The 12,750-nt window shown below is 34.5% G+C and overlaps 1 protein-coding gene across 1 annotated transcript in view; it reads left to right on the top strand.

The window, feature by feature from the left end:
• CACNA2D3 (calcium voltage-gated channel auxiliary subunit alpha2delta 3) overlaps positions 1-12,750 on the top strand; it is a 579,692-nt gene that overhangs the window by 405,957 nt on the left and 160,985 nt on the right. Inside the window, exon 13 of the mRNA XM_070933639.1 lies at positions 4,277-4,410. Coding sequence (XP_070789740.1) covers positions 4,277-4,410 — 134 coding nt within the window. The remainder of the gene's footprint in view (positions 1-4,276; positions 4,411-12,750) is intronic.

The raw sequence follows: 12,750 nt of genomic DNA, 5'->3' as shown, positions 1-12,750 counted from the left end.
CACTCTTGGTGCCCATCTGATGGAAATTATCCTTTTAAAGATTTGTCTTAATCAACTAATATTGCACACTAGGATTTAAACTTAGTCACTGTACAAGAATCCTTTGAAACAAGTTTTTCAAAGGCAGTTTAGTTAATTCCAAAGTATGTTCACTTTTCAGACAGTGCATTACCCATGCCTGATAAAGATCTAAGGACATCTGTTCATGAAAAGGCACTTCCTTTCATAATGGTTGTTTTCAAGAGTCTTGCCCAATTACTAGTCATATATTATTGGTCATCAAGCCAAAAGATCATATATTGTTCTATAATTTTGCAGGGTTGGAAGGCAGTTTATCTTTGTGTTCTTATTTTTAATTGTCTCACTGTAAAAGTCCCATATGAGGCTTTAAAAATTACAATTTAATAATAATGGGAAGAAATTGGAAAGATATCAGAAGGTTACTTACCTACTTTCTTAGTATTCACACTTTGTGATGATCCAGCAAAAGCCTTTAGTTTGGGATTTTGAACACAGTGCTTTCTGGCACTTCCCCTCCTTCAGCCACATCTTTTGACTACCCCCCAGATATTTTTTTCTACCCGGGAGTCAGTGGCATCTATAATAAGCTCTACTATCATCACGACCTCACATACTCATTGCATACTCCATCCCAAAATTTGATACCAGTATGTGAATTGAAGCATTTGCTTGATGAAGTCATGCACATTTTGTCACTTACATGCCTGCTCCCAGTGACTATCTGGTGCTTATCTTGTATCAAGCAGGGTAAGTAGCAATTGTGATTTAGAGGCTATCCATTGTAGTGTGGTAATAACTAAGCAGAGGAGCCATGTGAATTGGACCAGAGTGAAATGAAACTTCTCCTTGTCCAATTTGGCTACCCAAAATCTTTTGGTGTGGCCTCCCAAAAGGTGCTTGAAAATTGATTTTTTTTGTTAAGATGACAAAACTAAATTGGAATAAGACAAAATTACCAAAAACATTGAATTAGGAATTATATTAACTGTATTTAAATACTATAATTTAAATTAAATTGAAATAAATTACACCTCTAAGACATAGCATCTGATTAAGTTTTTCTCTTCTACTTTTTTCTTTATTCTATTTTTTTGCCAAATTTAATTTTTTTCTTGATTATCTAAGGAGAGCTGCATTTTGTTCCTGGTTCTATATCCGTGTAAATATGAATTGTTTCTTTTGACACTTTTAAAACAAAAGTATATGCTTCTAATACTCTGTGTGTGTGTGTGTGTGTGTGTGTGAATAAATCAGCATCTTCTAAAATTGTTTTATTAACACATAGGCAACATTTGCCTGAAGAAGAACCTGGCATCCTTCATGGGACAGCAGTCGAACTGATATCTTTGGATTCTACACAATGTCTTTCTAGCATTTTTTTTTTCACTCATGGAATTATATTTTTAAGAGTTTACCCTAATCAATTATAGCTTTGCTAAATCCTGGGGTGTTTGGGGATAATAATTGCAAAAAAACCCCAACAGGGCCTGGCAGCATTGGACTGCAGAATCGGAGAAGGAGTGGAAAACACTTTTAATTCCTGCACAGATGGATAAGTCAAACTGTGTAGCTGTCACAGAGGTCATTGACCCCAAAATCAATTTTCCTTGTGGTGATTTTCCCCTTGGAAGCACCTAGCAGAGATGAAAGATTTGTACAAGATTTCCAAATGAATGGATTGTAGGGTACAAAGTTATTTCCCCAGAACTGGATCACTAGAAATTTACACCATGCTGTATGAGACCTCCACCTCCTATCTTGACTCCAACTTTCCAAAGCTGTAAAAAGTAGGGCATATCTTGAGGGAGTGTGAGCTTAATGAGGCAGAGCGACAACCCATTTGAAATACATTAAAACAGTCAAGATCCCAACACTGCTGTAGAATAGCTAATGAACTTACAGTGATCTCCCCAATAGCCTGGAGGAGAATGAGCCTGAAGGGAGAAGAAATTGCAGATATTACCAGGACCATCCAATGTTCAATAAAGTTTTGCAGAGGTTCAGCATACCAGGTTTGAAGGGAATAGATTAGCAGTCATACAACTGAAAATTTACCAGCTGTAAAAACAAAGGCAGACTATAATTTTTTAGCTTGGCACAAACAAAAGAACCACTATTAAGTGTATCTTAATAAAAAAAAAGTGTACCACACTACAGTCATTTGGCAGACCTGTTTTATTTGACATTAGTTTGTCTAATTATGGATTGTATATCAAACATTTTTGAAGAGCCTTGGTGGCGCAGCGGACTAAAGTGCTGTTAAGTAGCACTTAGCTGCCAGCTGCCTGCAATTACTGCGAGTTCAAATCTCACCAGGCTCCATCCTTCCGAGGTAGGTAAAATGAGGACCCGGATTGTGGGGGCAATAAGCTGACTTTGTACAAAAAAGAACACCGCTTGGGGGGGGGGGGGGCGAAAGCCCTACTAAGCAGGTATATACAAAAGTATGAAGGCTATTGCTTAATGCATTGTAAGCCGCCCTGAGTCTCCGGAGAAGGGCAGCATATAAATCAAACCAATTAAATAAATAAATAAATAAACAAATAAATAAATAAATAAATAAATAAATAAATAAATCCAAATAAATAAATAAATAAATAGATAGATAAATAATAAAATAAACAAACAAACAATTCAGGAGAAACGGGCTCAGAAAAATGCATCAGGTCACCAGTATGGTGTCTGGAAATGAACTAATTTTGACAAGTGGTCTTTTGAGATATTATTGAACATCACTATCAACACACATACTAGCAGCACCCCATAGACAGCATTCCTCCAGGCCTTCCTGTCCTCAACTATCCTCTGGAGTCCATTTAAGTTCACACCTACTGTTTCAATGACTCCATCCAGTCACCACGTTCTCTGTCGTCCCCTTCTTCTTTTGCCCTCAGTCTTTCCCAGTTAAACCCTATATAGCTCTGGTTTAAGTTATTTAAGAAAGCATCTCTCTCTATATGGTTCTCTGACTTCCCTTCCTGACATTAAAGAAGTTCACCTATACTTGCCATGGATTTGTCTTAAAATGACTCTGAGCTAAGAAGATTCCCCCATTCTTTGCTGTGTGCTTCCTGATGAGTTGAGGGTCTATTGTTGGCTTTTTAAGAGACCTTAAAAATACATTCTGAAAACAGACTGCTAATATTGCTGGCTTTGATTGTTTCTGATTTTATTATTGGTGTTTATGTATTATTCAAAATTGCTGAGAGTCCTTGTAGTCCATGATAGTTTAAGTTAATGCATTAACATCTTCAGATTAGAAGGAGTTGAATGCCACCTGAGAAAAAGCAGCTGTTTGAATTTTTGACTGTTTGAAAAATGCAGATAACTTTTAAGCTGCATTGTATCTACCCTATGATTCCCAAGTTTGAGCATCAGTTTTTCAGGAAAGTCCAAATGTAGACAATCCATTCTATGGCAGAAAATTAAACTTGGGAAATGAATAAAATGCTTGAATCTGCAAAAAAAAAAAAAAAAAAAAAAAAAAACCAAATTACCTGATGATTTTAAATTGGACGTTTTGCCTCTTTCATTTCATACTCAAGCACTTTCAGTAATGTGAAACATTATTTGTTGAAGCAAATTTCCTTTATTCTTGATATATCAAGTCCTCATAGTCATGGATTGTTTTCCAATAGTTTATGATGCCCTGAGGAATGAAGTGTGTGGTTATGTGGATGTGTACATAGGACTTCATGCTACCATAGATGAGGTTCTTGCATGGATAACTGGACTATGTAAGAAATACATTAGAACACTCTGCCGGGAAGCACTAAAACTCTGATTCAGGTATAGAATGTTAGGGATAGATTTTGATAAAGCTAAAAATATTGCCCTCATATTTGTGATACTTGGCAGTTGCAAAGGTTGTGGAGTAAAAGTTAATAGAACTCTGCCATAAGCATTTATCTTTAAGAACAAACTCCCTCCTTTTTTACTTTCTCCTGAGGCTGAAAAAATTGACTTGGAACTGAAGGAAAAAAAGTCAGGACAGCTGTGCAATGGGGTAGAACACTCAGAGGAATGGAGCTGTTCTGGACTGACATATCATTTCACAGACTAGTGCTTTCACAAATTAAAACTTGACAGGGCTTCTTCCTTGGTCAATTTTTTTCCCTCTTTAGGTTCCCCCCCCCACCTACACCCCGTTCCTTTTAACACTGAGAGAAAAGATATTTATAACCTTTATGTGTATTTCTCATTTGATTATGTCTGAATGACCACATTTTTTCTCTCTCTGCTCAAATATATCCAGGGTTTTTCACTCAGATCTCTACTCTAGCTGATGTGCAAGAAAATGTTATGGAATATCTCCATGTGCTCAGTCGACCTAAAGTGATTGATCAAGAACATGATGTAGTGTGGACTGAAGCCTATGTCGACAGTACTGTAAGTCTGCAAGAGGCAATGTTTGATAAATCCTGTTTATATGTAAAGTATCAAATAATTTTGCTCCAGTGTTGTAATACATTTTCTGCTCCTTTTTTTTAAATGAGGGTTATGCAAATGCTGCTAATATTTACATATGTTAAATGAGCTTAATTCTGCAGCTGAAGCACTTGATGGAAAGGCTTTCATTTTAAATAAATGTTAAATCCCCTGTATCAGAGGCTATTAAAGCTGCCATGTTGCCCAACAAACATGCAGAGGAAGTATGTGTTGTATCAACTGGTTTTTCAATTATCAACAATTCTATAGGGCAAATAGCAGGATCATGCTTGTTATGATGTAAAGCAAAAATTGGTGACTGTTTAATTGCTGACAAGGATACAAGAATCCTTTGACCGTCTTCTAGCCTACATATTTTATGCAAGAACGAATAATGTAATGTGTTCAGAGTCAAGGCAGACTTGATGAATGTTTGACAGCACCAGAATTGTGTATAGTAAAAATGAAATTGTTCAAAATGAACTGGACCTTAACTTTCATCATTTCCTAACATAATTAGCTTTGGCCAAGAAGAAGAGTTGAAATGAATCCGTCGTTTATAAGAGAAAGAGAGAGAACATAAGACTGTCATTCTGAGGCCTAGTCTCAAAAAGTTGTCTGTAAAAGAAAATGGGAGGAAGTACCCTGAGCTCTTGAAGGAACATAGCATATATATATATAAAACAAATACATAAACAAACTAATTCTAACTGAAAATGTTGCATGAATAACAGAAAAATTAATAACTGAAAGGAAAAGCTAAAAATGCAAGAAATGGGGCAGAGAGTAAAAGCAAAATAGGAAAGAATGAAAAATAGATACAAATAAGTAGCTTCTAATCTTCTTTTTTCAGCAGTTATAAGTAAGTAAAATTTTACCTTTTACTCTATGGTTACACCACAACTCTTTTCCTTCTTTAATCTATCCTATCTAATCACCAAAACCATAAGATTATTTTTTTCTGTTTCATGCAAAGAAAAAAAAAATCCACAAGGGGTTTCCAATCAGCAATAAACACAGATAGCAACTTTTCTCTGATCAAAAAGTCTATTTAGCCACCTTAGTATGTTCCGTCAATTTAACCAACCATTCTTCCATCGTGGATAGTGCTGAATCTTTTTTTTTTTTTTTATGTTTGTGGAATCTAACTATAATCCTGCTGCAGATATTATGTAGAAAAATGAAGTCTCATGATTTTTTCCCACTATTTGTCTATCAAACCTCAGGTTTCAATTGTATAATTAATCATTAAAATCCTCTGAATTGGTGTTATGTATTTAAATCCAGAAATTTATAAGGGCTTTTTTTAGATACATCTATCAAACATGATATGTTCCTTTATGTTTCTTCTTGTTTACATTTTCAACATAAATTTAAATTTGAAGTGCTTTTATAAATTCTAGACAATTTCTCTGGTGACAAATTCTCTTTATGATTATACTATAGTATTCATTCAATATACAGTATTAATCTTTAAATATACTGTATGTACATGCATACTCCTGTTTTTCCATTTCAGGGATGCAACATTATATATAATGTGAAAAAGAATTTTTAAAAATGAACAAATTAAATTAAGGGCATATGACAAAAAGTGTATAGCTAATACTAATATCACTACAGCTCTCCATACCTTTTTAGCTATTTTTTATCTATTTTTTTGTGGGGAGGGGAGGGTAATCCTTAAATCAGTATTTACTCCTGGTGGCTGCTTGGAGTAGCCCCTGTAATTCTGGCAATATTTTGGAAGTGGTTTGCCATGGCCTGCTTCCCAGGACTGATATGCCCAAGATCACCCAGCTGACTCTCATATCTAAGGGAGGATTAAAATTCACAATCCCCAATCTGACTCTCTTTTTTCTCATTTTTTTTGTTTCCACTATGTCTATGCCTCATCTCATAATTGTCTTTTGCTCTCTGTTTTCTCTTTGTGAAGATCTCATCAATTCTGTTGAACCACAGTCTGTTTTGGACTTGCCCCTTTTTTCATTTAATTCACTCTTCTTTCAAATATTATTTTGCAGTTTGATCCTCTATCATTATTTATATACAAATAGATCTCAATATATTTCCAATTTGTCATCCACATTTATTTAGCACATTTTCATTCCTGATTTTATATTTTCTTTTTTTTAACCACAAACACTTTTTAGTGCTTCATTCCAACAACATTCCTGATATATAAAACTCTCATTTCCGTTTAGCAAAATGGAGAAAAAAACCCACTCATTTTCACAACCTTTTGTGCTCCTTCTTACATTTGTTCCTCACAACAAATCACATAGTACCCATTTTATTATTATGAACATTTGTAAGTCTTACCAATTTTCTATGTTTTGTCTTACCTTTAGCAAATATTTTACTAAGGAGTTTAATTTATTTAACATCTTTACTTCTTTACTTTCACTTTCTCTTTTTACAAGTGTATCATGAATACACACAAAATCAGGTTAGATGCCTGAACTTCACACGCCTGAACTTTATGCTATAGCACTATATCAGTTGAGAGCATGTTATTCTGATCTACCTGTACAGTGGCGACAAAATGAGTTCTCAGAATTTAAATCCACTAAAATGTGAACAGTTTATCAAATGGATTTTCATTTGCTTCTTGAGATGTTGAGATTTGGAATTCAAGTCACCCTTCCTTATTTCTTGTCTGTCTCATGGAGAATGAAAGATAAATGATTTCTCTGACTCTCTACTGTTTATTGAACTTTATTGACAGAAAATCTAATCTTTTTCTTGCTGGAGAATTCATCCCAAATTGGTTATTGACTCTGTAGTGGATAATTATTGAGCGTTTGGTGAAGACGAAAAGAAAATAATTGTTATCTCTTCAGCAATACATGAACATGCTCCATTATGTTTGCTAGGGAGTTTGTAAGAGTGAGTCAGAAACAGGCCCTTGTAATATATTCTAGAGCATGTAAGTTTGATATAGAGGCAAAATCATTCATTTTCTGTGTGTTGCCCCCCAAAAAATATTGGTATCTAATTAGATGAGGGAAAGCAACAGGTTCATTTCTAGATCATTGAGAAGAGCCTGCGTGGCCTTTTTGACTTCTTATGATCCTCTGCAATACGTTTCACTGCTTAGGAGGGAAAAACGTTATTTTATTTACCACTTGTTATTTTGATTTTCTAAAGAAGTTGGTATTCTGCTGTGTTCATACTTTCCCACCCTCTGGTACATCCCTCAAGTGATAAGGACTCCCTGTCTTCCGAGGTTCTGAAAAGCCCTTTAGGTCTTTATCCCATGACTATGGTTAATGTATTGGGAGGGAGGTGCTGACAGGCTTAAATGCTTGTTTTTAATAAGGGCTGTCTTGATTCATTGTTTGCTTTTAATTGTTTAATGTTTATAATTGTTTCAATTTCTATTACATTTTGTAAATATTAAATCTAAATATTAACTACTTAGTAAATATTAAATCTGAATAGTGTCGAAATGAGCAGCATCATAATGTATAGTCCTAACTTTCCTACAGGTCTCTTTCTTTACAATGTAATTGCTCTAACAATTTTGGTACTTTATTTGCCCACCTGAAAAACATTTTTTTTTTCCCAAGTAGCGTTGGAATTTTGAGCTCACTTATCATCTGTTCCGCTGAAATGTTTGCTGCCACCATCAATAACTGCTTACTACCTCAAATTTTGGGCAAAGCTGGAAGAGAGCTGATAATTTTTTTAAATTCTGTTTTATTGCGCTATTTTCTGGTCTGGGAGCTGAGTACTTAGTTGTGTGAAATGATTACTGCATATCAGCCTTCCTGGTTTCTGGCTGTTTATCATGTGAATAAAGCAGCTGGCAGTAGAAGTCTAGCTGGAAGAAGATCCATTTAGCATTTTGAACTCAAATGCTTAAAGAAACTATTTTTAACCCCTTGTTTCTTTCCCTTTTCTACTCCATATGAGAAACACTTTGTTACCGGTATGATTTTGATCAACATGTGAGCTAGCGTCTACAAAAATGGTAAACAAAATTAAGCACTTTGAAGTCCTACTGATTCTAATGAATTTAAATTAAATATTTTGCATTAATATCAGCAAGATAAAAGTTAGTTTTGTCTAAAATATACCTGTGGTATTAACAGGCAATTAACAGACAATTCTCTTTATGGTAGAATAAGTATGATAAAGAAGTATAAAACTACAACAATTGAAAATCCAGAAATGCAATATTTTGAACAACTCTCAAGATGCTGCTATTGTTTTTGCAAACAAATTGATGTCAGATACAGTTTCACACTCCACAGTCAAAGGACAAGTGTTCTCCACATTATTGTACTTTCTTAGAAGCAGCCACCATTCACAAAGCCAAGGCTCAACAGTGAGTATTCTGGAATTGGACTATCCCGCAAGTGGATTCTGCAAGTGGACTTCACTAATTTAAATTATTGCCATTCAGATTTGCAAATGAAATTATATAAGACAAACCAAGTTTCATCCATATATAAATTACTTATGCATGAGAATATTTGTTGGGTAGTACTAGTGTCTCTAGCACTGGCACAGACTTATCAGAATCTAATCCTTAGCTCTTGCAATACAATATGACTAATGTATGTAGGTGCACTTGTATTCTGCTAAAGAAATCCCCCTGTATTATTTGTCCATATTCCACTCATTGTATTTATCATACAATAATGTTTTTTTTCCCCTTACAAAACAAAAGCAAAGTTGATTATTTCAAATCAAGACATCACATTGTTTTCTGCCTTTTCTGTCCTATAGTTCACTGGCCATCTTGGCCCACAGTTTCTATCAATTCTAACAATCAGTTTCTCTGTATCATGTTTCATCCCCATCTTTGGTTGTCACTGCGCTTCGAAAAGACAGGCTCCCCTTGGCTGGCTCAAACTTGGCTGAAGTTACCAGCTTGTGACCCAACTACTGTAGCCAAGGATCTTCAGTGCATAGGAGGATTCAGACTACTTCAGAGGACTGATTGTCTTCTGATAGCGTTGGCTGCTGTTCCCATCTTCTATCCTGTTGGTGCCCTTTTCTCCTGAGACTTCCATAATGTAGTACAAACCTTCCTTAATACTTCTCACACACTGTGCTAATCATGTGTAGCATTTTTACCTCAGCAATCCTTAGCTCCCGATGTATTTAACTTTTTCTAGTCTTTCCTTTATTCAGATTTATCAACACTCCCCTTTTCATTCAGCCCTCCTACCCTATATTGGACCCATAACTCAACCCTCACCTCTTGTGTTGTTTGGCTGATAGATTCCTAAATAGAATTTGCAGATTATAACTTCATATGAACTGGCCAGAAAATTTTCTAAACATCTGCATTCCTTCTAGGTCTTTGTAACTGGCCATAGGAATAACTTTGGGAAGTAGTAGAGGTATTCATGGTTTTAGTTTCCTGGTCTGGACTACCTCAAAGGACTGTCATCAGTCTTGCAAGTCTGAATGTGCTTCTTCCCTCACCTGCCTTCATGTTCCAGAGAATTAAAAAGGGTCAATTCTGAGATGCATTCTCCATCCTCATGCCTTTTTTGGACAAGGTTTCTTTACTGCAATTCTTACTCCTCTCTCTCAAGATTATTCTCATAGCCCATTCCACCTCCTCTTAAGAAGCACCCTATTATTCAGAAGGACATTCCTATTATTCAAGCATCTCTTTGGGAATTTTTGTTTCAAATGCTGTCATTTCCACCTTCCTTACAAGTTGTCATTCTCCCTCCAAGTTCTCTTCTTGGAGAACTTGCATTCTAGAGAGAAAACCAATGGTTTCTTTTCTCAGTAAACCTGGAGGGATGGAAGGAGGGCTTTTTCTTTTTCTTTTTCTTTTTACTTTTCTTGGGTCTGTTCTCTTTCCATTTCCCTTATTTTTCCTCTTGCAGTTCTCTACTCTGAACTGCTACAACTTGGTTTTATCATCTTTATCCTGATGTTCTTTTGTATATGCCTTGTAAATTAGTCCTTGTTAAACGCATTTAATAATATTTTTTTTCAATTGTATTTTCAAATATCAGCGTTTGACCTCAAATTCAGCATATATTTATTGAATATTACCAAGTCTTCTTTCCATAATGTATATAAAAATATATTATTCTCAATTAAATGAATTTATTAATTTGTGATACAGTGAGATGATACAGTATGGTAATACAAACAGATCCAGTCTAATAAAATATTGGCTTAGCATGTACTGTTTGCTCTTTTTATAATATTTATTTATTTATTTATTTATTTATTTATTTATTTATTTATTTATTTATTTATTAGTCCAATTTATATGCCGCCCTTCTCCGTAGACTCAGGGCAGCTTACAATGCATTATAGCAATAGCCTGCATACTTTTTTTGTATATACCTGCTTATTAGGGCTTTCGGGCCCCCCTAAGCAGTGTTGTTCTATACAAAGTTGGCTTATTGCCCCCACAATCCGGGTCCTCAATTTACCTGCCTCGAAAGGATGGAAGGCTGAGTCAACCTTGCACTAATTGCAGGCAGCTGGCAGCTAAGTGCTAGCACTTAACAGCACTTTAGTCCACTGCACCACTGAGGCTCTTAATATCAAATGCAGTACAATTCAAAATAACTATTTACTTACTCTTCCATTTATGCTGAATATTTACAGTGGAAAATAAAGTAGCACTGGGAGAGTATAATATTTCCAGGACAAAAGCACCAGCTCTTCTATGTAAATCAGAAATGATCTAGATACAGTATTGAGCAGTTTTGTTCACAGATTTGCAGCTGACAGAAATTATTCTGGATTTTTAAAGCATCTCACTAAATTAACTGACAAGATCCCAGTAAGTAATTTCACTAAGACAGAAAGTAATTCTCATAGACAGACAGTCCTAAGAGTACTTGAATATTAATGAGGATTAAATTAAATGTAATTTACAGAAAAAAGTTTTCAGTTTGGTTAAAAAAAAATAATAAAAAGTGTGTAAATAAAAAGTTAGAATGAATTCTGATATAAGTATTAGTGATCTTAAAATTATTGTAAGATCACAAGCCAAATCCCCATTGGTAGAGATTTCTTCTGGTAAATTAGCCTGGTAGCCATCATCCTAGTAGCCATCACAATGTATTCCTGAATTATTTGTCTATTTTCAGCCAGAAGATGCAATACAGATTTTCACATAATTCTGGCTTATGCTCATTAATTTCTGTTGCAAGTTTATTTAATTTTTTTTAATAAAATGGACTTATATAGTCTTAAAATATGTAAGATCTGTGCATTTTTATACTATCTCTCAAATCAAATCTGCTTTAAACTATCATATTTGATCATACTTTGCTTTTGCTTTGCACTTTCCTTTTCTGAAATACATTTTTATTTAAATTTCATTAGTATTTTCTCCTCCTTTTTATTCCTTTTTTTTCAACTTCAGACTGGAACGTTTCCTTTGTAGAGAAGCTTTGTAAATATACTGTTTTCTGACAAGGAAATCATAACTAACCTGACATAACTATGTTTGTAGGTATTATTTTCTAACATAAATTGGTTGTATGAACTCAATGCTATGCTTTAAATTTTATATCTGTTCTATATAAAAATCTAAAAATAGCTAATCTGTTACATTAACATTGGCTAATATCATCCTCAGGTGATTTTTGAAATAAACTGGCTAACATATTTTTTCACAGAGCATACTATTTTGAATATTGATTTTGGAAGTCATGATAGTTTTCAAATCACTTTTTCTCACCTCTAGCATGAGAGAGTTCTTTCAGTTCAAATTTATTTCCTGCCATTATTTCTTGGGCCTGCTGATTCTTTGATGTTATTTTTTTTAGACTGTGATTAGCTGTGGTGGTATGCTATATGGCTATTTCTAAAAAGATTAGAGGACAAATAAAACAGCTTGAATAATCATTTAAACATTTTCAAATATTCTCCAAAGTTTGTTACATTGGGGAAAATAAAATTTGGGAAAATAAAATTATGTACTTTTTCCAGCTCTACTGTGTTTGCCTAGCTGGTCTTGCTGATAGTCACATTCTGTGCTCAAGAAATAGCTGGCAATATTTAAGCTCCATGCTGCTGGATGATATATTAACCTCTACAAAGTTCTCACCCAGAGCATGTCAGCATGGAGGCAAAGACCATTATTGCACTTACTGGTCTGTGTATGCATGTATTTATTTATTCATTTAGTCATTCAATTTGCAAGACTGTCTATCTCACCAAGTGTCTCTGGACAGTGAGCTAAACTAAAACTAAAACTAAAACTAAAACTAAAACTAAAACTAAAACTAAAACTAAAACTAAAACTAAAACTAAAACTAAAACTAAAACTAAAACTAATTGTAATTTGGGTGCCCAATG

This window comes from Pituophis catenifer, unplaced genomic scaffold (genome assembly GCF_029215685.1).
Source record: "Pituophis catenifer annectens isolate HBS135680 unplaced genomic scaffold, rPitCat1.0.hap2 SCAF_2, whole genome shotgun sequence".
NCBI classification, from domain to species: domain Eukaryota; kingdom Metazoa; phylum Chordata; class Lepidosauria; order Squamata; family Colubridae; genus Pituophis; species Pituophis catenifer.
Note: the sequence above shows the minus strand (reverse complement) of the source record. Positions and strands in the feature narration are given on the sequence as shown.